General features: G+C 52.5%; 10 protein-coding genes across 10 annotated transcripts; 6 read left to right on the top strand and 4 right to left on the bottom strand.

The window, feature by feature from the left end:
• Positions 1–141: 141 nt before the first annotated feature.
• MRS44_014537 (mitochondrial 54S ribosomal protein mL44) lies at positions 142–1,341 on the bottom strand (the record flags this gene model as incomplete). Its single annotated transcript, XM_046277292.2, has 1 exon — positions 142–1,341. The coding sequence occupies one exon, from the start codon at positions 1,339–1,341 to the stop codon at positions 142–144; it is 1,200 nt and encodes a 399-aa protein (XP_046127334.2).
• A 349-nt stretch (positions 1,342–1,690) lies between these two features.
• Positions 1,691–2,150, top strand: MRS44_014536 (uncharacterized protein; the record flags this gene model as incomplete). The annotated part of the gene is made up of 4 exons (XM_046277293.2): positions 1,691–1,693; positions 1,746–1,765; positions 1,832–2,014; positions 2,087–2,150. 4 exons carry the CDS (start codon positions 1,691–1,693, stop codon positions 2,148–2,150), a joined length of 270 nt encoding a protein of 89 aa, XP_046127335.1.
• Positions 2,151–4,689: 2,539 nt separating this feature from the next.
• On the top strand, positions 4,690–5,553 carry MRS44_014535 (uncharacterized protein; the record flags this gene model as incomplete). The annotated part of the gene is made up of 1 exon (XM_065618447.1): positions 4,690–5,553. The coding sequence occupies one exon, from the start codon at positions 4,690–4,692 to the stop codon at positions 5,551–5,553; it is 864 nt and encodes a 287-aa protein (XP_065474519.1).
• Positions 5,554–5,576: 23 nt separating this feature from the next.
• On the top strand, positions 5,577–6,473 carry MRS44_014534 (uncharacterized protein; the record flags this gene model as incomplete). Its single annotated transcript, XM_046278879.2, has 1 exon — positions 5,577–6,473. One exon carries the CDS (start codon positions 5,577–5,579, stop codon positions 6,471–6,473), a length of 897 nt encoding a protein of 298 aa, XP_046127336.2.
• Positions 6,474–8,321: 1,848 nt separating this feature from the next.
• MRS44_014533 (uncharacterized protein) lies at positions 8,322–8,798 on the top strand (the record flags this gene model as incomplete). The annotated part of the gene is made up of 1 exon (XM_046284734.2): positions 8,322–8,798. One exon carries the CDS (start codon positions 8,322–8,324, stop codon positions 8,796–8,798), a length of 477 nt encoding a protein of 158 aa, XP_046127337.1.
• A 1,006-nt stretch (positions 8,799–9,804) lies between these two features.
• Positions 9,805–13,264, top strand: MRS44_014532 (uncharacterized protein; the record flags this gene model as incomplete). Its single annotated transcript, XM_065618446.1, has 7 exons — positions 9,805–9,916; positions 9,964–10,082; positions 10,135–10,857; positions 10,908–10,953; positions 11,007–12,286; positions 12,338–12,534; positions 12,586–13,264. The coding sequence occupies 7 exons, from the start codon at positions 9,805–9,807 to the stop codon at positions 13,262–13,264; spliced, it is 3,156 nt and encodes a 1,051-aa protein (XP_065474518.1).
• A 626-nt stretch (positions 13,265–13,890) lies between these two features.
• MRS44_014531 (uncharacterized protein) lies at positions 13,891–16,561 on the top strand (the record flags this gene model as incomplete). The annotated part of the gene is made up of 19 exons (XM_065618445.1): positions 13,891–13,935; positions 14,060–14,207; positions 14,260–14,292; positions 14,343–14,382; positions 14,441–14,449; positions 14,509–14,573; positions 14,626–14,823; positions 14,873–14,901; positions 14,954–15,341; positions 15,391–15,499; positions 15,551–15,594; positions 15,655–15,698; positions 15,756–15,767; positions 15,825–15,851; positions 15,909–15,982; positions 16,036–16,150; positions 16,204–16,356; positions 16,409–16,467; positions 16,516–16,561. The coding sequence occupies 19 exons, from the start codon at positions 13,891–13,893 to the stop codon at positions 16,559–16,561; spliced, it is 1,638 nt and encodes a 545-aa protein (XP_065474517.1).
• Positions 16,562–17,126: 565 nt separating this feature from the next.
• Positions 17,127–19,059, bottom strand: MRS44_014530 (uncharacterized protein; the record flags this gene model as incomplete). The annotated part of the gene is made up of 6 exons (XM_046284736.2): positions 17,127–17,266; positions 17,324–17,411; positions 17,470–18,336; positions 18,391–18,543; positions 18,597–18,719; positions 18,772–19,059. The coding sequence occupies 6 exons, from the start codon at positions 19,057–19,059 to the stop codon at positions 17,127–17,129; spliced, it is 1,659 nt and encodes a 552-aa protein (XP_046127340.2).
• A 551-nt stretch (positions 19,060–19,610) lies between these two features.
• On the bottom strand, positions 19,611–20,338 carry MRS44_014529 (uncharacterized protein; the record flags this gene model as incomplete). Its single annotated transcript, XM_065618444.1, has 3 exons — positions 19,611–20,120; positions 20,166–20,218; positions 20,281–20,338. The coding sequence occupies 3 exons, from the start codon at positions 20,336–20,338 to the stop codon at positions 19,611–19,613; spliced, it is 621 nt and encodes a 206-aa protein (XP_065474516.1).
• A 445-nt stretch (positions 20,339–20,783) lies between these two features.
• On the bottom strand, positions 20,784–25,958 carry MRS44_014528 (uncharacterized protein; the record flags this gene model as incomplete). The annotated part of the gene is made up of 10 exons (XM_065618443.1): positions 20,784–21,470; positions 21,654–21,922; positions 21,982–22,390; positions 22,887–22,971; positions 23,017–23,215; positions 23,271–24,992; positions 25,120–25,202; positions 25,258–25,640; positions 25,757–25,784; positions 25,837–25,958. 10 exons carry the CDS (start codon positions 25,956–25,958, stop codon positions 20,784–20,786), a joined length of 3,987 nt encoding a protein of 1,328 aa, XP_065474515.1.
• Positions 25,959–26,033: the final 75 nt, after the last annotated feature.

Here is a 26,033-nt window from a genome sequence, read left to right as displayed (position 1 = left end):
AGAGTTTTTGGGCCAAGAATTTGTTTGTGTTGTCATCTCATTATCCGCACATACAGGCAGACGCCATGCACCCATCACCGACATCCCTGTCATGAATACGTAAGGTATATATCCAACGCGGAGGCACTCCAATCCTCAAGCTTAGATGATCTCTCCGATATCAATGTGAGGCGCCTTCCAGGGCTTGGCGCCCTCCTCGAGCATGTCGCTCGGTACCCGCACCTTGTTGCTGGGGCTGTACAGGTACCACGCCTTGAGGGCGTTCATAGAGGCGTTCCACCTGGCGATGTCGAGGCTGGGGCCTGAGCCCTCGCCGAGCTTCTCGGGGCCGCTGTAGACACCGACGACGAAGACGGGAGTTCGTGAGAGACGACCCGTCTCACTCTCGAGGCGGGCGATGGGGGCCTCGAAGCCCTCTCGCGCGCAGAGCATGGCGAGCTCACGTGTGGGCAGCTGGAACTGGAACATGGAGGAGACGTCGACGTCCCGAGAGAGGATGTGGGACTTGACAAAGTCGCGGGTGGCATCACGGCCGCAGTGGGTGTAGATGGCGCCGACAGCGGCCTGGACAAACGAGGCATATGCCTCGTGCTGGTAGTATTTGTAGCCCTCCTCGCCCGTCTTGGGCATGGCCACCATGTCTCCGAACTCATCGTCGAGCACTACTCGGCTGCTGATGCCGCGACGTTCCACATACCGGTCCGTGATATCAGAATTGGCGCGGACGTAGCCCCATCGAGTCTGCAGACCCGACGCCTCCGGCTTCCACTGCAGCAGACCTGGGTCGACCTCCTCGCCAGGTGCAGCAGCGGCTTCGACACCCCAGCGGCGGGCTATTTGGTGGAGGGACTCCTTGCCGGCGTATGCCCGCAGGGCCTCGTAGAGGAGGGACATGGGCAGACGAGGCCACTTGCACACCAGATACTCGAGGACATGGTAGTTGATGAATGTGCTTCCGAGGAAAGCGAGGTTGGAGTTGTTGAAGCTGGGGTTCTTGTCGGCGGAGGGGACGATGAGGGCCCGGGCGAGCGTCTCCAAGGGGATCTTGCTGGAGAGGGATAACCGGGCATGGAGGGCCGCGAGCTTTGCGGACTCTGCGGCGCGCTGAGGGGCAGGAGAGGGGAGGGATGTGCGCGCCTGGGGGTCAATGGGGATGTCGTCGATGATATCGTGCGAGGCGGCAACCGAGGAGGCCTGACGTCTAGTGGTGGCGGTCGTGGGTGTCGTTGTCGTGAAGGCCGAGAGGACGAAGGGTTGCCTCGCCGCCGGTCTCGCCATGGCGGCGCCGGAGCGGGCACGCAGCAATTGGCCGCCCCATTGATCGAGCCGTACCCGCTTCATCGAGCCAGAAGATTCCCTCTGTCCCAGAGTTCCCAATTCCCGGCGTTGTAGGTTTGGTCGGATCTGTGGTTTGTCGCGGAGCGGTCGAAGGGCCGGGAGCGTGGGCGTCGAACTTCCGAAAAACTTCTGCGGGCACCAAAGCCTCGACTGGAGTCGTGTGAGCGTGGGTTCAGCCGGGGGTGTGGTGCCCCGGAATAACTCGCGGCCCGGGTATGCCTCTCGCCTGGGCGGGCCGCGGGCCAGCCTTGACGGGACCTCATCTGTCGAACCGGGACCTCACGACAACCAATTCAACGTCGCAATTGCGCTCTCTACCCCTTTCTCAACGTCCATTGTCAAGTGATTCAAGATGGTATGTGAACTCCTCACCTAGACCGATGATACGGCGCTGACAATTGACCTAGGGCGGCGGCGGAAAAGTCCCGTAAGTTGACCTCCCGACCGAGACGACGGCACCGAGATCGAGCGATTCTGACCCCGTTCCCAACAGCTACCCCAAGCACGTCTGGTCCCCGGCCGGTGGTTGGTACGCGCAGCCTTCCAACTGGCGAGCCAACACTCTGATTGCCGGCGTCGTCATGGCCGGCATCGTCGCCGTGACCTGGAAGTTCAGCGCCGAGCGAGAAACCTGGGCGCACAGGCCCGAGCCCGGACAGTGGTACGCCAGCCGACGGTACGTTTCGAACTCCTTCATGACTCGATAGATGAGTTTTATCTCTTCGGGATACTGACGTGATGGGTATAGCTGGTCGAAGCAGCTGGTTCAATGGGACAAGGAGGATGCGGAGAAGGCGGAAAAGAGCTCTTAGAGGCCGGATATAAAGGCACTGTGTATAAATTCCCGCGGCAGATGAACAACCTCATGTTTTGAAAGAGAAGCGCTCATGCCGTGGTCCTTCTGTGATGTTTCCTTGAATTGCGACACTTCGTCATGGGTAACCGGCAATCTAGCTTGTAGAGCCTCTAGCCAAGATTGACTGACTGAACAGATGCCGTTGAACAGTCAATATACTTGCTGGATCACATCTCAGGCTACGAATTACTCCGTTTTGAGGCCAACTGCTCGTAGAATCGCTTTTCTGTCATCGAGTTGATGGGCAAATCAGAACATCTCTAAATGTGCTTATGGTGATGCGTAAAGCCGTCTCATTTCCGGGACGGTTGCTTTGGCATTGGAACACAAATTGCCCTGAGCTCTTCACTTTTACCTCCAGTATTGAGATGCACTTGCTCCTTTCCTGACTTGACCACAGGAGTTGGGGCTGATATCTTTGCAAATCTTGGCTTTGAAGTACCTATGGTACAATCCCTCACTACCCACGCTTCTGCACCCCTCCCTCGAAATCAAGTGCCGAGATGCAATCAGCACTCCTTGCACAACTATTCACAAGGTGTGTTTCAATGTGACCCTCCTGGGAATCTCAGCAACCCATTTGCTTGTAGAGGAAATAGATTTGCAAGGCAGATTCAAGGCATAGTTGACGGTTGTAGTGATACTAAGATTGTGAATTGGAGAATTAAACCACCTTCACAGAATGTGTTTTCTGAGCTGTTCTTGAACTAATGGATATCTTCATGGTGTACGTTGTATTACTCAGGCACAGCCTACCAATATTGGGCGACATCCACAACCATCCGTTTGTAACTTGAGGAAATCTACGAACAAGCCCCTAAGCCACTTGAACAACAAACAGCCTTACATATGGATTCCTTATTGGACAGCCCTATGGCGGGATGGGCACATCATGCAGGAGGTATACTCTCTGTTTCTATATAGAGGATTCAGATATGGGTTATTCAAGTGGGGAACGGAATTAGACAGAGCAATTCTGACTTGTGATAGAACCATGTCACTTACATTCGAATGAATCATGGGTGATAACCAAACAACTCGCCAACGGCTATCGATGTTTAAACTTTGAACCCGGCCACTTAAGTACTTATTGCATCATCCAGATATCCTGGACACCCTCGGAAGTTGTAACTCTGATTGCCCAACTCCCAACTGTTACACCAAACTGAATTCCAGCCTGACTACCTAATGCACCTCGCGATAACGGGAAGCCATAGCCTTGTGCATGTTCTGACACAGCCCATCTTGCGCGCCCTGGTAGAGTGCCTTAGGCACTGCATATGCCCGATAATCACTCATTCATGCAGAGCCTTGCACATGACATACCGAAGAAACGAGCGCAACTAGCATAGGTCGGCTGTGAATCATTGGACCGTGAGGCTCCTTTCAAGACAAGTCGTGGTGGGGGGCAGTGCAGAGCCAGCCTACTTCAGTGAACCACAGTGAACCACATGGACGAACCAGGCCAGGTACAAGTCTCAGGGTCCAGGGGTACTTCGTCAGGGCAAGGATTAAGCTGTCCTCCCCCACTTTGTCCCGCTGCCACTGAGGTACTACCGGCCCCAAGCTCGGTACACCAGCTGGCAGTCGGCGAACTGTGTGGTTGACGGCACCCGACGGCGGGCATCTAGAACCTGTTTGCTCCGCCGTCATGGACTCGTAGAAGCTGCCTCGTTGGCTGCTTGCAGAAGCGATGTTTTATGTGCAGTTCCCCCCTCTCTTCACCTCAAACGAAATACCTATTTGCAGGGCTGTTGTCTTGTTGACCGTGGCCTCGTTTGCTCTGCTCTGAAGGTCCATGCGCGGGGAAACCTCAGGCTCGTCGTCATCTCCAAACGAAACGAGGCTCCGATCTTCCTCCGGCATCCATTGTCTTCCAAAACAACTTGATCACCGAATACCTAAAAGCTTGATACCACCTATCATTTTGTTTCTCTCTCTCCTCCTACAAAAAAGTATTGGGATCTTCCTCCATCTCTACATGCCTTGCACACCCTGCAGCACCTCTTGTTGTGTCTGCGGGAATCCATGTGCTAGCCTGTCTTAGCTCATCTGGGTCTTGCTGGCAGCGCATCACTCACTGGCACCTTTACCTGCTTGGGTCGCCTCCTCGCCACCGCTCTAACATCACCGTTTCCAACCTTACGTCGACTACACCTCCACGCTCTAGCAGCCCTGTCTGGACTGGAAATCGGATCTTTTGATACCCTTTCTTTCTCACCTATATCGCCTTCTTAATTCCTCGATTCTACTTCCCCCGCCTTATGAACCGATACCCTTCCTCCGGCCTGCGTTACTAATCCCCAACGCTTCTCGACCATCGACTTACGCAAGACCTATTGCGACCGCTCTCACCACACTCGGCTTCCATCTATTTCGGTACTCGATTCGCAAGCTCATCTTTCAGTCTGGCTTCTCGCGCTTTTCGCCTCGCTGGCCTTGCTGTCGGCCTTGGTTTGAGTGCCTTGACTGCGTACCAACGCAGCCAAGCGCAGATGGCTTCGCAAGGCGAGCACCATGTCCACCTCGATGCAACCGCAGGCCGCGAGGTTGTATTCTGCCACGCCTGCTCCAACGAGTGGTATCGTGACGATCACGGCTTGACGTGTCCGGAGTGTCATGGGGAGATCACCGAGATTGTATGCTACCCGTCCTTGCTGCACTATCCAGACTGCTCACTGAATGCCCAGATCGATCCCGACAACGATCCTCGCGACCTTGAACACCGTTCTTCTGCCTCCACCTCGCCTGAAATTGGCCCGTTTCGATACCACGATGACGACTCCGATCCGGAAGAGGGCAATATCGATGAGCACCTCGGGCCGCATGGCTTTGGCTTTCGGCGCAGCGTTCGGGATGGCCCGGACCCGCACCACCATAATCCTGCTGTCGACCCAGTTCTCGAGCGTTTCCTCGACATGATCCAGGGGTTTGCTCCCTCTCGAAGACCCGGTGGACCCGGTGGCTCATTTCCTTCAAGTCCCGGTGAACGACCTGGCGATCATGACCCCTTTGCACCCCGCATACACCGGACAACCTTCACTTCTGGGCCCTTTGGGGGCGGCACAACATCTGTGACCATTGTGTCAGGACCGATCCACGGATCGCGAGGTGGTCCTCCCATGCAAGGCGCCGACCCATTCCAAATGTACGCACAACCCCCTCCAAGTCGCCCCCAGGGACCAAACGGCCTACGGGTCATGGCTGTGACCATGACAATAGGAGCTAACCAACGTGCCAGGCTCTTCTCAAATATGATGCGTGATATTGGGCCACCGGGTGAGGGCAACCAAGGAGGCGATGAAGGGCCTGGGGAGGACCACCTCCTGGGTTCGCTCGAAGCCTGCATGACATTCTAAGCCTCCTTAACCCCGCGAATGCCATGGCTGGCGATGCTGTCTACTCTCAAGAGGCTCTGGATCGGATCATTACCGGACTGATGGAGGCAAACCCTCAGTCAAATGCCGCTCCGCCAGCCACAGAAGAAGCTCTCCGGAACTTGGAGCGGAAACCAGTGAATAAGGAGATGCTGGGAACTGAGGGAAAGGCTGAATGTACCATCTGCATTGACGAAATGAAGGAGGGTGACATGGCTACATTCCTGCCATGTAAGCATTGGTTCCACGAGGATTGCGTTGTTCTGTGGTTGAAGGAGCACAACACTTGTCCGATTTGCCGCACTCCGATCGAAAAGAATGATCGCAGCGGCAATAACAATAACGCCAGCAACAACAACAATAGTGGCAACAATAGCAGCAACCGACCTCAGGGACCGCCGTCGGGACAGAGCTCAGGTCGGCCGAGTCCATTTGGACCACCCCCTGGATTTGGAGGAGGTTCGGGCTGGTTTTCTGGGGGCTCACCCGGTTGGGGAGGATCCGCTGAGAATGCTGGTGGTCCCCCATCAAGGCCTGTTCGATACTCACGCCCTCCAAGCCAGAGTCAAAGTCGTCTGAACGAGGCTTTACGGAATATCTCGTCGATGCAACGAGAGCGGGAGCGTGATCGTGACCGAGATCGAGATCGGGGAACATCATCTGGATTCAGTTATGATACCTCTCGTATGCAGAGGCGTAGTTCGCACTCTCCCACAAGCCCCCGAGCGACGGCCCCTGGTGAGCATGGAGCGCGGATGAGGCAGAGAAGTCCTTCAGAGAGCAGTCGGCGGACGGAAGATTCGGATCAACGGCGACAAGGCCACGGGCCCATAAGCTGGCTCCGTGATCGGTTCGGCAGCGGCTCCGGTAATGGATCGTCGCGCGACGGAAGACGACAGTAGGGCTATGAATCGCCCTTCCGCTTAGGAATTGCTCTGGATGCGATTCCGGATGAACTAATTCTTCGCATTCTTTGGTTGACGGGTTTACGGGGTAGCACAACACCCGATGATGGTAGTCGCTGAGCACTCGGCATCTCAGCGTCACGTTCCTAGACGACTCGGCCACGAGGCTTGGGACTTTTGGAGAGGGGCCTGAAGAAAGATAACAGGCCCCCTGTTGGTTTATGTATGGGATAGAGAATCATGTTAGAGGATCGATAGGACAGGAACGGGGAGCGGACAGGCTTGGTAGTGAGCCGCGAGCGGCATTGGTGGTTGGTTGAATGAACGAACGAATCAAGATTAGGGATACCCACATTGAAACGAAGATTGCTATTGTCCTGATTCTTGACATGAATGTCTGTTTAGTGTGTGCTAAAGGATAGTGTGAAACCCAGGATAATGAACAAATGATGTTGGATGTCGGTCCTTACCTTTCGTATTGGTAGCATTGGACGTCTACAGATCTATACGAGTTACCCCTAGCTCTCCATCCACACCTTTTAGCTGAAGAAGGTTAAGTGTGTGGCCTCAACCTACATGAGCTGTGCTTCCTGAAACGCGAGGTTAGCGCCTCTCGATAAGTCGTGTGAAGGCAGGGGACACGCGTTGGACATGTTCACAAATACGAACTTCTGCATGAAGCCTTTTAAACTCAAACCGGTTATACCTTCATGGCCCCGTTCAGGCCTCCATGTCGCTGGGGAAAACCCTCCGATAGCCTGTGTGTGGGAGGCAGACTCCCCATTATGCCATCGGCTTAAGCGAGATCTCCAAAGAGAAGATGACAAGAGATAACCGGTGGTTCCACAGGTTGAGAAGAAGATTGCTTTTGTGCGGACAACTGTTTTTCATTGACCAATGGCTATGAATGCGCTTTGGAAAGTGAGAATACGTGAACTCAGTTGTGAGGCGAGTTGATGAAGAGGGAACATGGAAGCATCGGAAATTAAAGAGAACAAACTCTGGCTAGAGGAACATGTTTACAAAAATAGACCAGCAGTCACAATTGCGAATGTGATCGTATTCCAGTTACAGAATGCTTACAAGTCGAGAACCGGCAAGCAGCAGAGGCAACTTGTGGAGCATCACCCTTCGCGACTCCATCTCGGGAGATGAGGAAGTTGTCGATTCGCAAGGCTGATTCGGCAACAAGTGCCGTGCTTCGTCTCGTCCCTTGCACCTACAGCACATGCAAGTTGAAGCCTTGTTTGTGATATCACTGCGTTTTGTTTCAAGCGGGCAGGTGGACCCAGGTCTCAGTTAGGATGGATCCCTCGGGTGGTTTAGATCTCAACGGCACGAGTCAGTGGATGGGGGGTTCAGATGCAATTTCCCCTGTTGGATGCATCGGATTTCGTATAACAAGATTGGGCCTTTTTGACGACGGGAACTTTGTTGGGACGAATGCTATATCCGAACCAGGCTTCTTATTCGCGGCGCCGTCTGGTTAGTGTAGACGGAAACCCACTCAGTTGCTTCTGTCTAATCTTGGGCCTTGTCGGATTCGATGAGGCTAGTCCGTATACTGCTTCACGACTTGCCCTTTCGTATCGTTCTTGAGGACTCGGACACTTAAGGGATCCATTTCGGTTCCACGCCACCGTAGGCTAGCCCTGTCGGTAGTCCTTCTGAGGCGTTGTTTGACAGCTTCCGCACAGCGGGAGAGGCGTACCGGATTCTTGTCAAAAGGAGACGACGGGTATAAGAGGAGGCCGTGACAGCCGGAGAACTCTGGAGGTTGTCTCTCAACGAGCAATCCAACTCCTTACACTCTTTCCAAGCTCGACCCTTACACTCATTTTCACAATGGTTTCTTCCAAGACTTTCTTTGTCACTCTGGCTGCTCTGGCCATGTCTGGGGTCCAGGCCAGCCCTTGCTACCCTCCCAACAAGAGCAGCTCGACTGAGGTTTCGACCACGGCCACGCTCACCTCTACTGGCGTTTCTACCGTTCCCACGACCAGCACTACCGCCGAGGGCTCGACCAGCACCACCGAGGCCAAGGTCACCACCACCTTGTCTACTAGCACCACATCCGCTGCTGAGACTACCACCACGGCCGTCGAGACTACTACCACTGCTGTTGAGACCACAACTACTGCCGCCGAGACTACGACTACGGCCGAGAGCTCCAAGGCCACGACTACTTCGACCCAGCCAAGCTCTCCTCCCTACCAGCCTCCTTCTCCTTACAACCCTCCCTCTCCCTACAACCCTCCATCTCCATACAACCCCCCTTCAAACCCTTACAACCCTCCCAGCTATGAGTCTCCTAACTACTAAGATGGGAGGGCATAAACTGTTGTGAGGTTGAGTTGGAGTTGATACACATTGGGGAAACGGACCCAGTTTAATATTTCATTCTTTGGTTGGTGTTTGAAGAACGGACTTTTTGATGAAATGTCAAACTCCGGCCGCGGCGGTCGGAGCGTGGGAGAGACGAAAGCCGATGGAGAATAATTGTGGAAGAGTGGAAGAATGTCTGTAAGAAGAGAGATCGGCACTTATTGCAAATACATGATTGGTTGTAATTGCCCGCTCGGATAGATTCTTGACACCGCCACATATGAAGAGGGTGCGCGCCTCGGCTCCGGCCCCGGACTGTGGCGCCCTTGGTCGGAGGACCCATGTGGCCCGCCTCCCCGCTGCGCGAAAAATGGGACATGCCGAGGCATCGCGAACAGCGAGACAGCGACAATCTTAAACGCGACGTCGATCATTGGCCAGGGGGACTTGCCGCCTGTGGCTCTGCTGCAAGACGGATGTAACGGCGGTGATGCAGGCAGGCAGAATTGCTGCAGCTGCAGCTGTAGCTGTCCTGTAGCAGCGGACTGCCTGAGACGATGACCCCCGTGTCCGGTCGGGATTCGCGAGACAAAGATGGCGGCGCATTGCGTCGCCTTGACTTCTTGGCCTCCCAAATCCGTCCTTGTATGACGCAAAGTGAAGTAGGCGGAAAGTATAAAGGAGGATCCATTAAGGTGCTCGGTTACGTTGATCCTTACGCAGGTCAGATAAAGGTCAATCAACTCAGTAGTATCAATTCTTTTCTCTATTATTGATTCTCTCATCCATCTTTTATTTAAACGAGCCATTGTCTCGTGGCATTCTTTCCTTTCGACAGGATTCAGGGTGTTCCTTCCAGATCTTCAGCTACGCGCGGACCTTGAATAAGTGGGAAAGGACAACGACGAAGCACCTTCTCTCCGCACTTTCGTGGTGTTTCATGTGATCGCCGCCAAAATCTTCATCACCACATCTCCATCGCTCTTCACCTCAAATCGTCATCATGGCCGAGTCTGTTCCTATTCCGGAACCCCCTGGGTATCCCCTCATTGGAAACTTGGGCGAGTTCACCACCAGCCCGTTGGCTGACTTGAAACGCCTGGCCGATACCTATGGTACGCTTATACTTACTCTTAGGGAACCAAAAACTGACCCCCTCAAGGCCCCATCTTCAGACTACGCCTACCTGGCAAGTCTCCCATCTTTGCATCATCCAATGCCTTTGTCAACGAGCTCTGTGACGAAAAGAGATTCCAGAAGACGCTCAAGTCTGTCCTGGGCGTGAGTAGACTTGATCTTGGCGCCAAAACTCCCATTGACACGATGCAAACAGACTGTTCGAGAAGGCGTTCACGATGGCCTCTTTACGGCTTACAATGATGAGCCAAACTGGGGCAAAGCGCATCGAATCCTGCTCCCTGCCTTTGGACCACTCTCCATCCGCAGCATGTTTGATGAGATGCATGACATAGCTACCCAGATGTGCATGAAGTTTGCTCGCCACGGTCCTCAAACTCCCATCAACGCCTCGGATGATTTTACCCGTCTCGCCCTCGACACTCTTGCCCTTTGCTCCATGGGCTTTCGCTTCAACTCATATTACCGCGAGGAGCTGCACCCATTCATTCAGGCCATGGGAGACTTCCTTACTGAGTCTGGTGTAAGAAACAGACGCCCGACCTTTGCCCCCAACTTTCTCTACCGTGCAGCAAATGAGAAGTTCTTTGCCGACATCAAGGTCATGAAGGACCTGGCCGCTGAAGTTGTGGCCAACCGGAAGGAGAGGCCCAACGATCGAAAGGACCTGCTCACTGCCATGCTTGAGGGGGTTGACCCCCAGACTGGCGAGAAGCTCTCGGACGAAAACATTGGCAATCAGCTCGTCACATTCCTGATTGCTGGCCATGAGACGACCTCGGGTACACTGGCATTCTCTTTTTACAACCTACTCAAGCACCCAGAGGCCTATGAGAAAGCACAGCAAGAAGTCGACCAAGTCATTGGCCGTGGTCCCATCACTGTTGAGCATCTCACCAAGCTCCCATACCTTTCTGCTGTAGGTTCCCAAGGAGTCGTTTTCTTTGTGACTTGCTAATTGTTTCCTAGATCCTAAGAGAAACGCTGCGACTCAATTCTCCAATCCCCGGATTTGGTGTTGAGGCCATTGAAGATACGTTGCTGGGAGGCAAGTACCTCGTTAAGAAGGGGAAATCGTGTCTTGCATGCTATCTAAAGCTCATCTCGACCCTGTCGTCTACGGCGAAGACGCCGAAGCATTCCGCCCTGAGAGAATGCTAGACGAGAATTTCGAGAGGCTACAAAAGGAGCACTCCAATTGCTGGAAGCCTTTCGGAAATGGCAAACGTGCCTGTATTGGAAGACCCTTCGCCTGGCAGGAGGCCCTTCTCGCCTTGGCAATGCTCTTGCAGAACTTCAACTTTACCATGGATGATTCCAACTACCAGCTCCAGATACAGGAGACGTTGACAATCAAACCAAAACACTTCAACATGCGAGCAACTCTTCGGCACGGCATGACGCCGACTGAACTCGAGCATGCCTTGGCTGGCCGAGGCGGCCATAGTCATGCAACTTCGGGTACCAAGGCTTCTGCAGCTTCTGGTGCTGAGGGGGCCGGCGGAAAGCCCATCTCAATCTACTATGGCTCCAACAGCGGCACTTGCGAAGCCCTTGCTCAACGGTTGGCCTCAGATGCGCCAGACCATGGCTTCGCTGCTAAGAACATTGGCCCTCTGGACCAGGCCAAACAGAACCTGCCTGAAGATCATCCGGTTGTCATTGTCACTGCGTCCTATGAGGGCCAGCCCCCCTCCAACGCTGCTCATTTCATCAACTGGATGGAACGACTGAGTGGACAGGAGATGGAAAAGGTTTCCTACGCCGTTTTCGCATGTGGCCACCATGACTGGGTTGAGACGTTCCACCGAATTCCCAAGCTCGTGGATGCAACTCTGGAGAAGAGGGGCGGAACTCGCCTTGTCCCCATGGGCAGTGCTGATGCCGCAGTCAGCGACATGTTTAGTGACTTTGAGGCATGGGAAGACGAAATCCTCTGGCCTGCTTTGAAGGAGAAGTACGGAGATGATGAGGTCGATGGCAAAGCTAGCTCACAGCGAGGCTTGCTAGTGGAACTGTCGACTCCGAGAAAAACGAGACTTCGACAAGACGTTGAAGAAGCCTTGGTGGTTTCGGAGAAAACCCTTACCGCGTCGGGGCCTCCCAAGAAGAACATCGAGATCCAGCTCCCCACGGGTATGACATACAAGGCCGGCGACTATCTGGCCATCTTGCCCCTGAACCCCAAGACCACTGTCGGACGCGTCTTTCGCCGATTCAAGCTCGCTTGGGATGTCTTCCTCAAGATTCACTCAGATGGACCAACCACTCTCCCAACGAATACAGAAATCTCTGCGTATGACGTCTTCAGTGCGTATGTAGAGTTATCGCAGCCGGCAACGAAGAGGGTAAGAATTGTCAAAACCTTGGCCATGGATATTTGCTAACATGATAAATAGAACATTCTTGCCTTGGTCGAAGCCACCGAAGACAAGGCTATTATTGAGGAGCTTGAAAAGCTTACTGGGGATGCATACGCTGAGGAAATTTCGGCCAAGAAGGTGTCGGTCCTTGATCTCCTTGAGAAGTACCCGGCCGTCGCCCTCCCTATCAGCTCATATCTTGCCATGTTGCCTCCGATGAGGGTCCGTCAATAGTAAGTCAACATTCTCTCTCCTCTTGAAGGATCCTTGACTAACTCATCCAGCTCTATCTCGTCTTCTCCGCTTGCAAACTCTTCCAAGCTCACACTTACGTATTCTCTGCTCGACGCACCATCACTTTCTGGCCAGGGTCGCCATGTCGGTGTTGCAACGCACTTCTTGTCGTCACTTTCCCCTGGAGAAAAGCTTCACGTCTCAGTCCGTCCTTCAGTTGCAGCTTTCCATCTCCCAAGTGATGCCGAAAACACGCCACTTATCTGCATTGCGGCTGGTACTGGCCTCGCGCCGTTCCGTGGTTTTATGCAAGAGCGGGCCGCCATGCTTGCTGCGGGACGAAACCTCGCACCAGCCATGCTCTTCTTCGGCTGCCGCAACCCCGATATCGACGACCTCTATGCTGATGAATTCGATCGCTGGGAGAAGATGGGGGCAGTTTCGGTACGACGGGCCTACTCCCGAGCGACAGACAAGTCAGAGGGATGCAAGTACGTGCAGGACAGGCTCTATCACGACCGCGCCGACGTGTTCAAGTTGTGGGATCAGGGCGCCAAGGTGTACATCTGCGGAAGCCGGGAGGTTGGCAAGGCTGTGGAAGGTGTTTGTGTCCGTCTCGTCATGGAGTGGTCAGAGGAGCACATGAAGTGTGTTTCAACAGAAGAAAAGGCACGCGAATGGTTTGAGAAGCATCGCAATGAGCGATTCGCCACGGATGTATTTGATTGAGTGATTATGAGGACTGGGCATGATAGGTTGGAGTGGGGGGTTTAACGGAGTTGTGGTCGCTGGAGAAAGAATGTCATGTATGAGGTTGGAAGAACTATGCCGGATTCGTTTCAATGTGCTATCTATTATTTCCTCAGAGTGCTCTATCCTGTTTTTTTGACGTTGGGTTGGATCATTGCTCATGACAAGCTCGGTTTCCATGTCCTAAGATGGATTCATCACTCTCCCAGTCAAGCCTGGGAGGAGATGTCAATAACATCAAGAACCAAAAAGAAAGGAAGCAAAAAAATAAAACACCAGGTAACAGTGTAGTCAGGGCCTTCAATTCAGCGCAATTATTAGGGCTATGAATTGAGTTATCAAAATTTTATTTGCATTTGCTTGGACAGAGGGCGGTACACACACCATTCATCATCATTAGGCGCACCGTTTGCATTTGAGTCACTTACCGTCCGTGGTTACCCACTTACCCGAAAGAGATTAGCCCCGCAGCTGATAAACCCGATAAGATAAGCCTAAGTCGAGCACTGAGATGGAGGGGTGGAGGGGTCGTTCTTTTTTTCTTCAGCACGAAGACAACTTTGCGAATGCCACCAATCTGCTCGATACGCCGCTGAAAGATCACAATGGCTTCCACTCTTGAGGACGAGGTGCCTCATAAGAACTTCGACGTACGTACCGCCACTACCCTGTAGAAGCCTAGAATTAGAGCTTTGAGGCACCCCAGACAAAGCGTGCAGGGGCAGTCGATGTACAGTCGCAAGAAGAATGGACTAGCTGACCCTGTCTTTCCAGACCATCCTGGTGCTCGACTTTGGCTCACAAACTAGCCATCTTATTCTGCGACGGCTTCGCGCTCTCGGCGTCTTCGCTGAGCTACTTCCGTGTACCACTAAGGTCGCTGAGCTGTCATGGAAGCCCAAAGGAATTATCTTCTCCGGAGGTGTGAAATCTCGTGATGTATGACTTGTGCTGAGGTCTGACTGAGCTACTAGGCCCTTCCTCTGTCTATGACGAGGGTTCACCCCGTATGGTTTTCGTCTCCCAAACGTCCTGTTGCATGTACTCATGTGTGTAGATGTTGATCCTGGTGCTTTTGAACTCGATGTACCCATTCTGTGAGTGTTTTCTACCCTTCCCTTAAGTCCCTGAACCTAGATTAACACGGATGTACAGTGGTATTTGGTACGGCTTGCTCCAACATGCATCGATACACGCCATGGTACTAATATTATTGACCCCAGCTATGGTTGCCAGGAGATCGCTTGGCGAATCGACTCAAAGAATGTTGTTCGCGGAGAGGCACGAGGTTTGTAACGTTTGAAAAACAATCTGAAATTACTTCTGACCCTTCCCCATAGAGTATGGCCACGCGGATGTCACCATCACCAAAGTCAACAGTCATGCCGACAGGCTTTTCGCCGGGTTGGGAGACGGAATTTCTGTCTTCATGTCCCACTTTGACAAGCTAATCAGCTTGCCTAAGGACTTTGTGGTCATTGCTGCCACCAAGAACTCAGAGTTCGCCGGCATCGCCCACAAGGAGAAGCCTATCTTTGGTTTGTCTTCTTGTAGCTCAGTAAGGGAGGATGCTAACAAAGTGACTAGGTGTCCAATTTCATCCTGAGCTCGAACACGTTCGTCCCCTCAAGGCCTTACATTTGAACTCCCTCTGACATTCGGATCTAGACCCCCCGTGGAACCGATCTCCTGCAGAACTTCAGCGTCAACATCTGCGGAGCTAAACCAAACTGGAAAATGGGCAACTTTGTTGAGCTCGAGATCGCTCGCATCCGGGAACTCGTTGGTCCCAAAGCTCTCGTCATTGGTGGCGTAAGTGGTGGTGTCGACAGCACTGTTGGAGCGACTTTGATGCGTGAAGCCATTGGGGACCGCTTCCACGCGATCGGTGTCAACAACGGCTGTATGCGCCTCAACGAGTTCGAGGAGGTCAAGAAGAATCTCAGAGACCACCTCGGTATCAACCTCCATGTTGTCGAGGCCGGCGAGCTGTTCTTGAGTCGTCTTGAGGGTGTTTCCGATCCCGAAAAGAAGCGAAAGATCATTGGGTCGACATGTAAGTTATCTTGGATGGGTTCGCGACAGTGATGCTGACTACACCAAAGTCATCGATGTGTTTGAGCAAGAGGCCATCAGGATCGAGAAAGAAGCAGAAAACACACCGAATTCCGGGAGGGTGGAGTGGTTCTTGCAAGGGACACTATACCCTGATGTGTAAGTCATTTTTGAGCTTGAAGTGCTGAGTTCAAGCTAATAGCACTTCAGCATCGAGTCGCTCTCATGGAGAGGTCCTTCGGCAACAATCAAGAGTAAGTTGATGCAGCTCGACAAAGTCGTGTAGGAAGCGGACACCAGCTGACTAGAGATAGCTCACCACAACGTCGGCGGTTTGCCTGAGCGAATGATGAAGGGCGTAAGTCGAACACTGATTAGCCAAGTTTGATCACACTGACCAAGACGGCTCATTTAGCAAGGTTTGCGTGTAAGTACACTTATATCTTTCATGACGCCGTGAAATCTGACATGACTCCTATCACAGCTTATCGAGCCGCTTAGACTTTTATTCGTGAGTCTTGTCCTTGTCTTAACTACGCCCGGTCATGGAGCTAACAAGACTGCACAGAAAGATGAAGTGAGGGCAATTGGTCGGCAACTCGGCATCCACGAGTCGCTGGTAAACAGGCACCCATTCCCCGGGTATGTTGATCACCCTCCAGCTTTGAAGCGTCTGCTAACTAAATCGAATGCAGACCGGGAATTGCCATCAGGATTCTCGGCGACGTTACCCAGGAGCGAGTTGAGATCGCCCGCAAGGCTGACCACATCTTCATCAACATGATCAAGGAGGCTGGCCTTTACGACCAGGTAGGACGCGTCACACAGGCCAAGATGGGTACAAGCTAAACATACCCTCCTAGATGTCCCAAGCCTTTGCTGGTCTTGATACTAGCCGTAGTGTTGGTGTTTTTGGTGATCAGCGCGTTTGGGGTTACATCGTAATCCTCCGCGCTGTTCGTACCAAAGACTTCATGAGCGCCGAGGTGTTTAACTTTGACAACTCCTTCCTCGGGGTAAATCACCCAGCCCTTGTATCGTTCTTTCGCGTACTAATCACTTACCTAGGATGTTGCGCGTGCCATTTGCAACCAGGTAGATGGTGTGTCCCGTGTTGTCTATGATTTGTAAGAAACTGATGGCCCCTATGAATCTCGAGCTTGGTGCTAATACAGTCTTGCTAGAACTTCAAAGCCTCCTGGTACTATTGAGCTGGAATAGACGATATGATGGAATGCCTGTCAGCATGGGCTGAGAAGAAAAATAGAAAGTGGCAGACCTTGAAGTCATTCAGTATGACGCGGTCCTCATGGGAGAAGTTGGCACACTCATATCCACGTGTGTCGCAGCCGTCACAGCAGCTATTTGATGATTTCTAGATGCACAGAGCACCAGTTTTCTCACACTCACTGCACTTGCCTTTGCAAATGCGCAGATGATCCCTCATAGAGTTGTTCGAGAATGTCCTGTGGGGATAGCTTCATGCGCTGGCTCAATGACATGCGTTTCTAGAGATGGAAGGTTCTAAAATTAGAGGAAAGGACATCCAGTAATGGAAGACATTGAGCGATATAGAAGGGTTTGGCGGGACCCCGTATTTTCTACGAGCTATGGTCGTTTGTGATAGAACCTCGATTAGCTGCAAGCTAGGGCAATCGTTGAACGTCTAGAGAGTGTCGAGAACTCAGGGTGAGTGTGCAAGTATGTACCTATGAATCTTGGTTGCCGAGTCTAGACAATACGCTATCAATATGCATCTCCCTCCCCAGAAACCTTCCACTTCTCATTACATGTGAGCAGAAGCAATCTGCTGCCCTTTGATATCCCTGTCTATAATAGCCGCGGCCGCAAGACACTCCTCGTCCCTCAGTGACAGTGTAGCTACTTGAATTCCACATGGTGCACCATCCTGTGCTTCAGGGTCGTCTGCATATATACTCAGTCACACTTTCAGGTATGTTTCTTCAGACACAATTCACTTACAATCAGGGGTGAAACCCGCTGTCACCTTGACTGGCTCTGGGTCCAGGTGTTTGGAAACCTCTCCCGTGGGGACGAGGCATGATGGGAACTATACTGATTAGTTTTCTTCTGCCTTCACTGTTAAATGAATTGCCCATGTGACTCACATCTAACAAGTTGAACAGACACGTGTACGGCATCATACCATATGTGTCGTGTGGCACAGCTGTCTTATCCGCCCCGGGCGCCAGGATAGCATCCAAGCCGTTGTCGAACCAAGTCCGCTTCCACTCGGCGACGTAGGCGGCCCTCAGCCTATCCAGCCTGTCAAGCTTGTGCATGGGATCCGTTTCTAATGGCACAAGCCTCGAGACATTTGTGAAGGGGTGTGCATTTGCCGCCACTGACTTGACAAGGGGTTCTCCGAGTATGGCTGCGAGGTCTTCGCCTGGCTCGTGGCCCAGCTCGTAGTACTGGAACGCTATGAGGAGACCCTTCTCGACACCACGTGCTGGGTCGTGTGGTAGCCGGATCACTTTGTGGCCAGCACGGGTCAAGCTTTCGATGGTAGAGTCTAGGACTCTTCGGATAGGGGGGTGAACTGGGTAAGCTGGATCCTCGGGAACCACTCCAATGCAGAGCTTGGAAGGTAGTTTTGGGGTCCTCCAAGCCAGGTCCAACGCCGTGCTGTCGTACTTTGCCGGCCGTCCGTTGATGACGGCATCCATGAAGAGTTGAATGTCCTCGAGTGAGTTCGCCAACGGACCTGCTGACGGGTAGGGACCCGGGAGGCTCAAGAAGACTCCCTCGGATTGCTTCCCATAGGGTACTCGGTTGTTTGTAGGCTTGAAGCCATATGTCCCACAGCACATGGACGGGATACGTATCGAGCCGGCAATGTCAGTACCGACTCCAAGAAGAGAGCCGCGGAAGGCTATGAGAGCGCCCTCCCCACCTGAGGAGCCGCCAGCCGTCCACTTTGTGTTGTGAGGGTTGAGGGTTCGGCCAAAGATGTTGTTCTCCGAGTCAGCTGTCTGTTTGAACGCTTCAGCTCACAGCCCGATCTATCAAACACACGAGCTACTGACCATCATAGTCTGCGGGATATTTGTCTTCACGTACAAGACTGCTCCTGCACTAATCAACAAGTCCACCAGGGACGAGTTCTCCTTGGCGGGTCCGAGTTTAAGGCCCGCTACGTAACCTGCGGTGGCATCGTGGCCGATAACCTTGAACGTGTCCTATGAGAGAAGGATCAGTACTTTGATCTAGTGTCTGGATTAAACATGTTCACCTTGAGACTGATCGGTAGACCGTGCAAAGGGCCAATGGGCTTGCCATTTGCTGCGTAGTACTCGTCCAGACGTTGAGCATACTCAATAGCTTCTTGGAAGAAACTCTCAGTGAGACAGGAAAGCTAAACAGTATCAAAAACAGCTGCGCCAAAAAGTCGACTGTGTTTCACTCACGAGCTGCTGAGCGATGGCCGCCCTCTTGCAAAACGCTGTAACCACCTCGACAGCCTTGAGGTCTCCCCGCGCCATCCTACCCACTAACTGGGCCGCAGAGTATTTCTCGGTGATTTCAATCTCTAGTTCATTGAGGATTCCTGACTTTCTGACGGGGTCGAGTGCCATAAGACAACTGTTGCCCGTCTCGGTGAGGCTCGCCAGAACGTCTGGTGTGAGCCTCCATTCTTGGGGGATGGAGTCCCGGAGGCTTTCCTTTTTCTTAGACACGAGCTGTTCCCACGACATTTTCTTCAAAGGCGGCGATATGGGCACAGAGCAGGCAGGTATCAATAAATGGTGATAGGAAACAAAATGAGAGGGAGCAACGAGATCAACAGCTGCGGAGGCATACAGGTATACCTCCCAAGGTCACCCGATTAGACCTGGTCGTGAAAGCTGATTGGCTCTTATAACTTCCTCTTTTGGGATGGTCCTCCCCGCCACCCCGGCTTAGCGTCCGGGCCGGGGGAGCAATCGGCGGGGAAGGTAACATCCACCCCTCACGGCGGGACAGGGGCATCTAAAGAGACACCTTGATAAAGGCTTCGCTGATCAGAGACATGACATGAGTTTTCGGTTATCAAGAACAACATGAGACTGTCGATAAGGGGGGGCTAAGAGACAGATATACGGGGAGGCTAGTAATGTGTCGATTTAACAATGCAAGTGAAGCTCTGGGGCATTGGTTGATTCCTCAGCCCACCAGAATGTGTTACTACCAGTAATTCGATACAATCTGTGATAGTGACAAGATCATTCACTTAGAGAATCCAAGTCTTGACTTCCAACGGCATCCTTTAGGCACGGTTCACGCCGCCAACCTGAGCCAGCAAAGCATCGTACTTGGGCGCCATGGCAGCCCGGATACGCCTCCCCCAAACCATGAGCGAGATGAAGAGCAGAGCGAGGGCCGTGTTGAAGTTGTACGGCGGTTTCGAAAAGGCAATCGAGTTGATGGTTGAGAGCAGGACGAGAAACAAAACGCAGTTTGCGCACTGAATCTCCGTATAAAGGACGTGGGGGAACATGCCGATCTTGAGGGGCGTCGTGTAGTTGCGCCAGAGTGGTTCCTCAGTTCTTGTCAAGAAGCGCATGCGCTGTCTGTACGAGTTGGGAAGCGGGACGGTCACTGGGGAGGAATTGTATTCCAGGTCGGCTGCAGACTGAGCAGCCTTGGCATCTGGTTGCGAGTTCTTGTCAAGCCTCTCCAGGCTGTCTTGGTTGACGCTGACGTTCTCGGTGCTCTCGATGGATATGGGGATATACTTGGTTTCTTCATGGAAGAACGTAAAGAGGATAAACAGAATCTTCAGAGTACATGCTCAACATCAAGAGAGCCCATCGCAACGTACTAGGGGATCGTTTGGGTCGGCCGAGGGTGTCGGAACTTTCAAGGTTGAACATACTTGTTTAGGATGTCAGTAGGCCTTCAACGTCTTTAGACAGCTTGCCAAGTCGTCGTCTTACCCGTGACAAGTGGCATGCTCCCCGGAGGAAGTCGAACTTGACCGGAGGTTGCTGCCATCTTGTTTCTGGTATGAATCCGTTTCTGTGAACAAAGATCTCTCTCGTATTCGTAGTCTGGCCTGACAGTCTCTTGTTGCACCTGTCAAAGGTTGTGGGTTCATCTCCCACCATTGTCCGGGCATCATGTCTCTACTTATGAAAACCGGTCAAGCCTACGACCGACCCTGATACTTTATGAGCCTCAATAGTCGGCGCCGCCGGCCGTCAAGTCATACATAGTCGTTACCCCACGATTTGGTCTTAGTATCTGGGGTAAAGGAATACCACAGTGAAGCCATCACCAACATAGAACATCACCGGCGGCTATAGCAGCCTGTTCCAGTTAGCGTAGAGCCCAGGGGTCGGCTGTCAACTCTAAAGATTGGCGATCCGACTCTGATTGGCGTGTCAAGATGCCAACTTGGGCTAGGCAAGATATCAAAGATGGTCTATTCCGAGAGGGGTCAGAAGGTCGCAACTTCAGTGTTCCTGCGTCTGGCCTGCTCGTCGATATCGTAGTTGTCGTCACCCTTATCTAGCGCCTCATCCAGCATCTCATCAAGGGTGCAGAAGTTGGCCGTCATAGCGTACGGATCGCAGAGCCTGACGAGCCGACGCAGTTCCTGGACCCAGTCAGGCCGACGACCAAGTACCGCGACCTCGAGCCGTGCGGCTGTGTAGGGGTAGAGTATCGAGTTGGTGGCGAGTGACTCGGAGTACTGTGATCGTCTGCAGGTTTCGCATAGAGCATCTATGGCAGCCATGAGCCGAGACATGAGCACCTCGGTACTGGGGGATGCCAGGCTGGTGTCAGTCATGTTACTGCCGTCGGCGTTTGCCATGCATTTCCTCAGTCTTCGTCCCGTCAAGACTCCCGCAAGACGATATGCTTCCCAGAGATGGCAATGTGGTACATCTCCCACCTCGCCGGGCCACATCAAGAACAAGTCGTCAGCCTTTTCAGTCTGAATTTCCGCAAAAATATCGAGGAGGCTGCGAGGTAGACCAGTCACTACCTCGACGCCAGTTGTTCTTCCATTGGATGAGCCGTCTTGCGAAGCTCGGTAGCGAGACCATATCCCAAGAGTGACAGTTCTGCGGCCCCTGACAAGGGTTGGCAGGTCCATGACTCCCATTGTTTCGATCGGGAACTGCAGGTCTTGTGGCATATCTCTCAAGTGTAAGAGGTCAGATGTGAGACCATACACTCTAGTCATGAGGTCCAAGTGAGCTGACCATGGGGTTCCTTGAAATAACTAGCATTGGTGCTGTCAGTCAACCGTCGGCGAAACCTCTCGTTGCATACCCCAAGAAAACCAAAGACTTTTACTCACATTCAAGGTGCAAATGAATAGCCCTGCGCACATGATCCCCATATTAAGAGTGCCATCGTATGAATCAAGTTGCCCTCGAAACAAGCGAAGACTGCGGTTGTAATATTCTTCAAAGTCAGGCGCTGGATCTTGGGGGTTTAACGTGTAGAGATGTGTGGCAATGAGGATCGACAGGAGAGCCTCCGATTCATACGCCAGATGGCAAAGATGCGACTTGAACCAGTCATTACGGTCAGTCGAGTACAGAAAAAACATTGTTGTTTCGCAGACTGCAGAGTTTATCAGTATTTGCAAGACAAAAAGCACAGTTCAGTATCAATCAACATACACTGCTTAAATAGGAACCTTTCCCTCTCGGTTCTTCCTGGCCAGGGTTGATGCCATGTTGGAGTCTGGGGAGAATCAACCGTAGAAATGGATTGGGGCGAAGACTTTGCCGGCGAAGCGTCGGGGTTTCCGACTCCTCGGGTCAACCCTGTTGACAGGTCATTGCCCGGCGAGAGAGATTGCGAATTTGACCGTACGGCAGCGTCCAGCAACCGTCTCTGTCTCACCGGAGACATCTCAGAGTCTTGAAGCTGCGATTCGCCCTCATCTATCCTGCGCCTTTTCTTGCTGCGGTCTGGCAATGGACCCGCCGGAATGACGGTCCCAGCCGAACGGCGTTGTGATGGTATTCCCGCATCCCAGCGAAGCACAAGGTCATAACCCTCACAGACTATGTTTTGAGCCCGACACTGCAGGCAACTTGGCTTTGTCTCGTCGCATTTTCGGTGGCGTCGCTTGCAGGTTGCACAGCCAGATCTGGATCGAGACATGGATGACGTGTTGCTGTTAGTGTTGAGGGAGGTGAGGGGATACAACTACCAACCCCCATTGTGTAGATATCCAGAAAGCCCCACGTGATCTTATCAGGCACATGAACCTTCAACTTCAGGCGGATTTACACACCTACCAAATAAAGCAGTAGTTGTATCATTCAGATGGGGACAGTAGATGTTCATCTATCGTGTTTAACTCAATTATCTTTAGTCAATCAGCTCCCATACACTTCACCTGACGGCCATCCAATGTCGTGAGACAGAGTTCAGAAACAAAAGTTGATTCTGAAAGACATCAAATCACAATAACGAGCCGTCACATCTTATCTCGATACAACTTCAGGGTTGTTGGTAATGAGGGCAACGGATGCATGTCCAACCTAACTACCTATGTTGTCAAAACACCACTCACAAACATCTCGTGAGCATTAAGCTCACCAACGCGCCATGATATTTTCCCATTACTCCTGCCGTTACCTCCAGTCGTTACTCCTAAACTAAGAAACACGTAAGCGTTATAGGCGTATCAAGTATACACGGACTCGGTCCACGAATTGACCTGCAGTCCTCGCTCCGCCATTTCAGCGTCCCTCAAGAACTCAAGCGGAAACCACACTAGGTGACCCTGAATATGTGCCAGCTTATTCTTGCAGTCCTCGGGAGGCATGAATTGGTCAAAGACGTGACCAGCCTTGACGCCTCGTGGCGGAAGGTAGCGATCATAATCTTCAAAGGTTTTGACTGTGACGAAAGCAATTAGACAACATGAGCCAGTTATGAGAAAGGGAGTACTTACTGTGGTCATCTGGGTCAGCGTGAAATATATGTCTGAACAACTCCGTGTTCTTGGTAGCCTGGCCAGTCCACTTCTCCCAGAGCTCATCACTAAGAGGGTCTTCGACGAACTTGTAACTCTCGTCATCCTCATAGATGTTGTTCTCAGGGTTAATGGTTGGAGGCATGGCGTTGATGTCCTCAGAAGCATCATGCGGCTGCGGGGGCAGCATACCCATGTGTTCGCGCCATAGGTACCGCCGGAGGGTGGCCGCGTGATAACCAACCTCGAATGGTTTGCCATCCATGGTACTCGGGATCATTCGTGTGTCTTCCATGACAATACTGAGTTCGCTGTCATGATCACCTTGCTGACTTCGGTCGTTAAGGTTGCTGCTTCCACACACGACGATTCGGTCATCGACAATCAGAAGCTTGCCGTGGATATAGAGTTCCTCCTGAATCCAGTTCTTAATCTCGGATTCAGGGTCCTCCTCATCCCAGACTTCCGTAGTCAAATCACCACCAGCCATGGCGTGGTGAGCAACGGAAGCCGATGTCTTCACCTCCTCCTTTGGCAAAGCATCCTCGAAGATCTTGCGGGCTTCCATGGTCCTCTTGATAGATTCATCCAACTCAGACTGCTTCTTATCTCCGCGCATGTGCTCGTCGCCCTCTGAGTCTTCGGGGTCATAACTGCCGTGGATACCCTCTGCCATGATTTCCTCAGCTTCAGCACGTTGAACTTGCTGGTAGCTGACGCCCGTCTCCTTCTCAGCCTTGATGATGCCAGGAGTCTTGTTCAAACGATCGTAGGATCTCAAGTTGAAGAAGAAAATGTGCTTGGTGGGGTCGACACCTTGAGCGCGACACTGGCCAAAGATTGAGTGCTCGCCTCTGCAAATCGACTTGTACTGATAATCCATAATGGCTCGTGTGCCCGCAGCCGCATTGTCTCTAAGGTCTCCGGCAAAACCAGGCACGGCAGGAATCAGAACAATGACACGGAATTTCCGCTCTTCCTTGGCGGCGCGCACCACGGCATCGACGATGGCGCGGCCGATTGTGTTGCGAATAGGGGGCTGTTGGTCTCCAGTGGCCGTGATGAAGAACTGGTTCTCAATATAGACATAATGCTGAGCCTTGGAGATGATATCGATATAGGCGTTCTGGATACTCCGGTCTGTGAGAATACCGCTGGACCAATCTGCGCTCGATCGCACAATCTGAGCCTTGATTGTTCCTCGGTTTTCGATGTTCTTGGTGCTCATAGGGCTGTAAGGATGCTTGACGTATTCTCCGACTGGGTGCTTGGGACGTTGGACTCCGACTAGATCCTCATCCTCTCCTTCACGGCCTTCGAGTATTAGCCAATCGAACCGATCATCGCGCTTGTACTTGTCACGTTTGACAAAGTTCCAGCGCAGGATGAAATGTTCGGCGATGTCATAGACACAGGGTCCAATGACAGCCATGGCCACGTCATGCCACGGCATTCGCCCATAGTCGGCCTTGCTCAATTCGTTATCCTGCCACTGAGAGACGTTCTGAAAGTCCATGACTCGGTTGTTGTTGAAGTCTTGGCCCGGGAAAGTCTCATGAATAACGCCTTCGGGGTGAATATCCGACAACACATGCTGGTGGTTATCCCATCTACCGAAACACAGATCCAGACCTCCAATGAAGGCAAGGGAGTAGTCGATTACGATGAACTTTTCATGGTGGGCCCAGAATAGGGTCATGTCTAAGCGTAAGACCGTTAGAATTATGCTCAAACGTCGATACCGGCGCCACAGACGTCCGGATCACCGGGATCCACTCCGGGCCCGGCCCGCGCTTCGGAAGGGGAGAGCCCCAAATTGAACACTTACCACCTAAGTTTTCAAAGACATTATGATCTGGATGGCGAGCAACATGAATATTTCCATGGCCAGGGCTGCCCTTGGGGCAAAGTCTGTACAATGGCCGGTTAGTTTGGCATGCCGAAGGGTGTTACGTGGGTGGCATACCTTCGCAATGCATGCTTGGAGTGAGCCGAATTGCAGGTCAAGGCCTGCTCGACCTCCTTGTAGATGCTCACGTAGATCTGGACGCCCTCCTCGGCCTTTCTCTTGATGAGCTTGTCAAGTCGGTACTCCTGAGTCGCGTGCGGTGGGCGACGGAGGAACAGCTCAGGAGAAAGCCACCAATCGGTAATGTAGATGGACTCCTTGGCCTGCTCGAGGGCCATAGACACGGCCCAGAAGTAATCGCGACCGTCGACATACCATTTTACCAGGTTGCCTTCACGCTCGGGGAAGTAAGACTGGAAGCGGTTCTCCTCACACATCTTGGTGCGCTTCGCGTCGCACCGTTGTTCGTGTTCTTCGTCATGGCGATGGTTCTTGTTGAACTGAGAGTTGTGTGTTAGTTTCCTCTTGTAATCGGTGCGCAAGTCGTGTTTGGTGTTATTGCGATTGTGGCGAGACACATGATAGTGGGGCTAGGATATTGAAGTTGCGGTCATACCAGATTACCTAGCTTCCCAATCTTGTGTCTTGAGTGTGTCAGCAGCGGCAAAATTGAAGCGAATGTTTGAATTGACTGACTTTTGGTGGATGAGATGAACTTTGGCGTCCTGCAGTTGGTCTGGAATCTTAAGCCCCTCAAACATGGACGACAGACGTGACCCTTTGCTGCTCCCACCACCGTCCTTTTTGGAGTCGGACATGACCGCAGATCTCGAGATTTCGCAGGGGTCGAAGGGTGCGTGCGACAGACGAGCAGGCTTCAGGGTCTCGGGCGC

This window comes from Fusarium solani (genome assembly GCF_023522795.1).
Source record: "Fusarium solani strain SB1 chromosome Unknown bctg00000010, whole genome shotgun sequence".
Classification (NCBI taxonomy): Eukaryota; Fungi; Ascomycota; class Sordariomycetes; order Hypocreales; family Nectriaceae; genus Fusarium; species Fusarium solani.
This window is presented reverse-complemented; position numbering and strand designations above follow the sequence as displayed.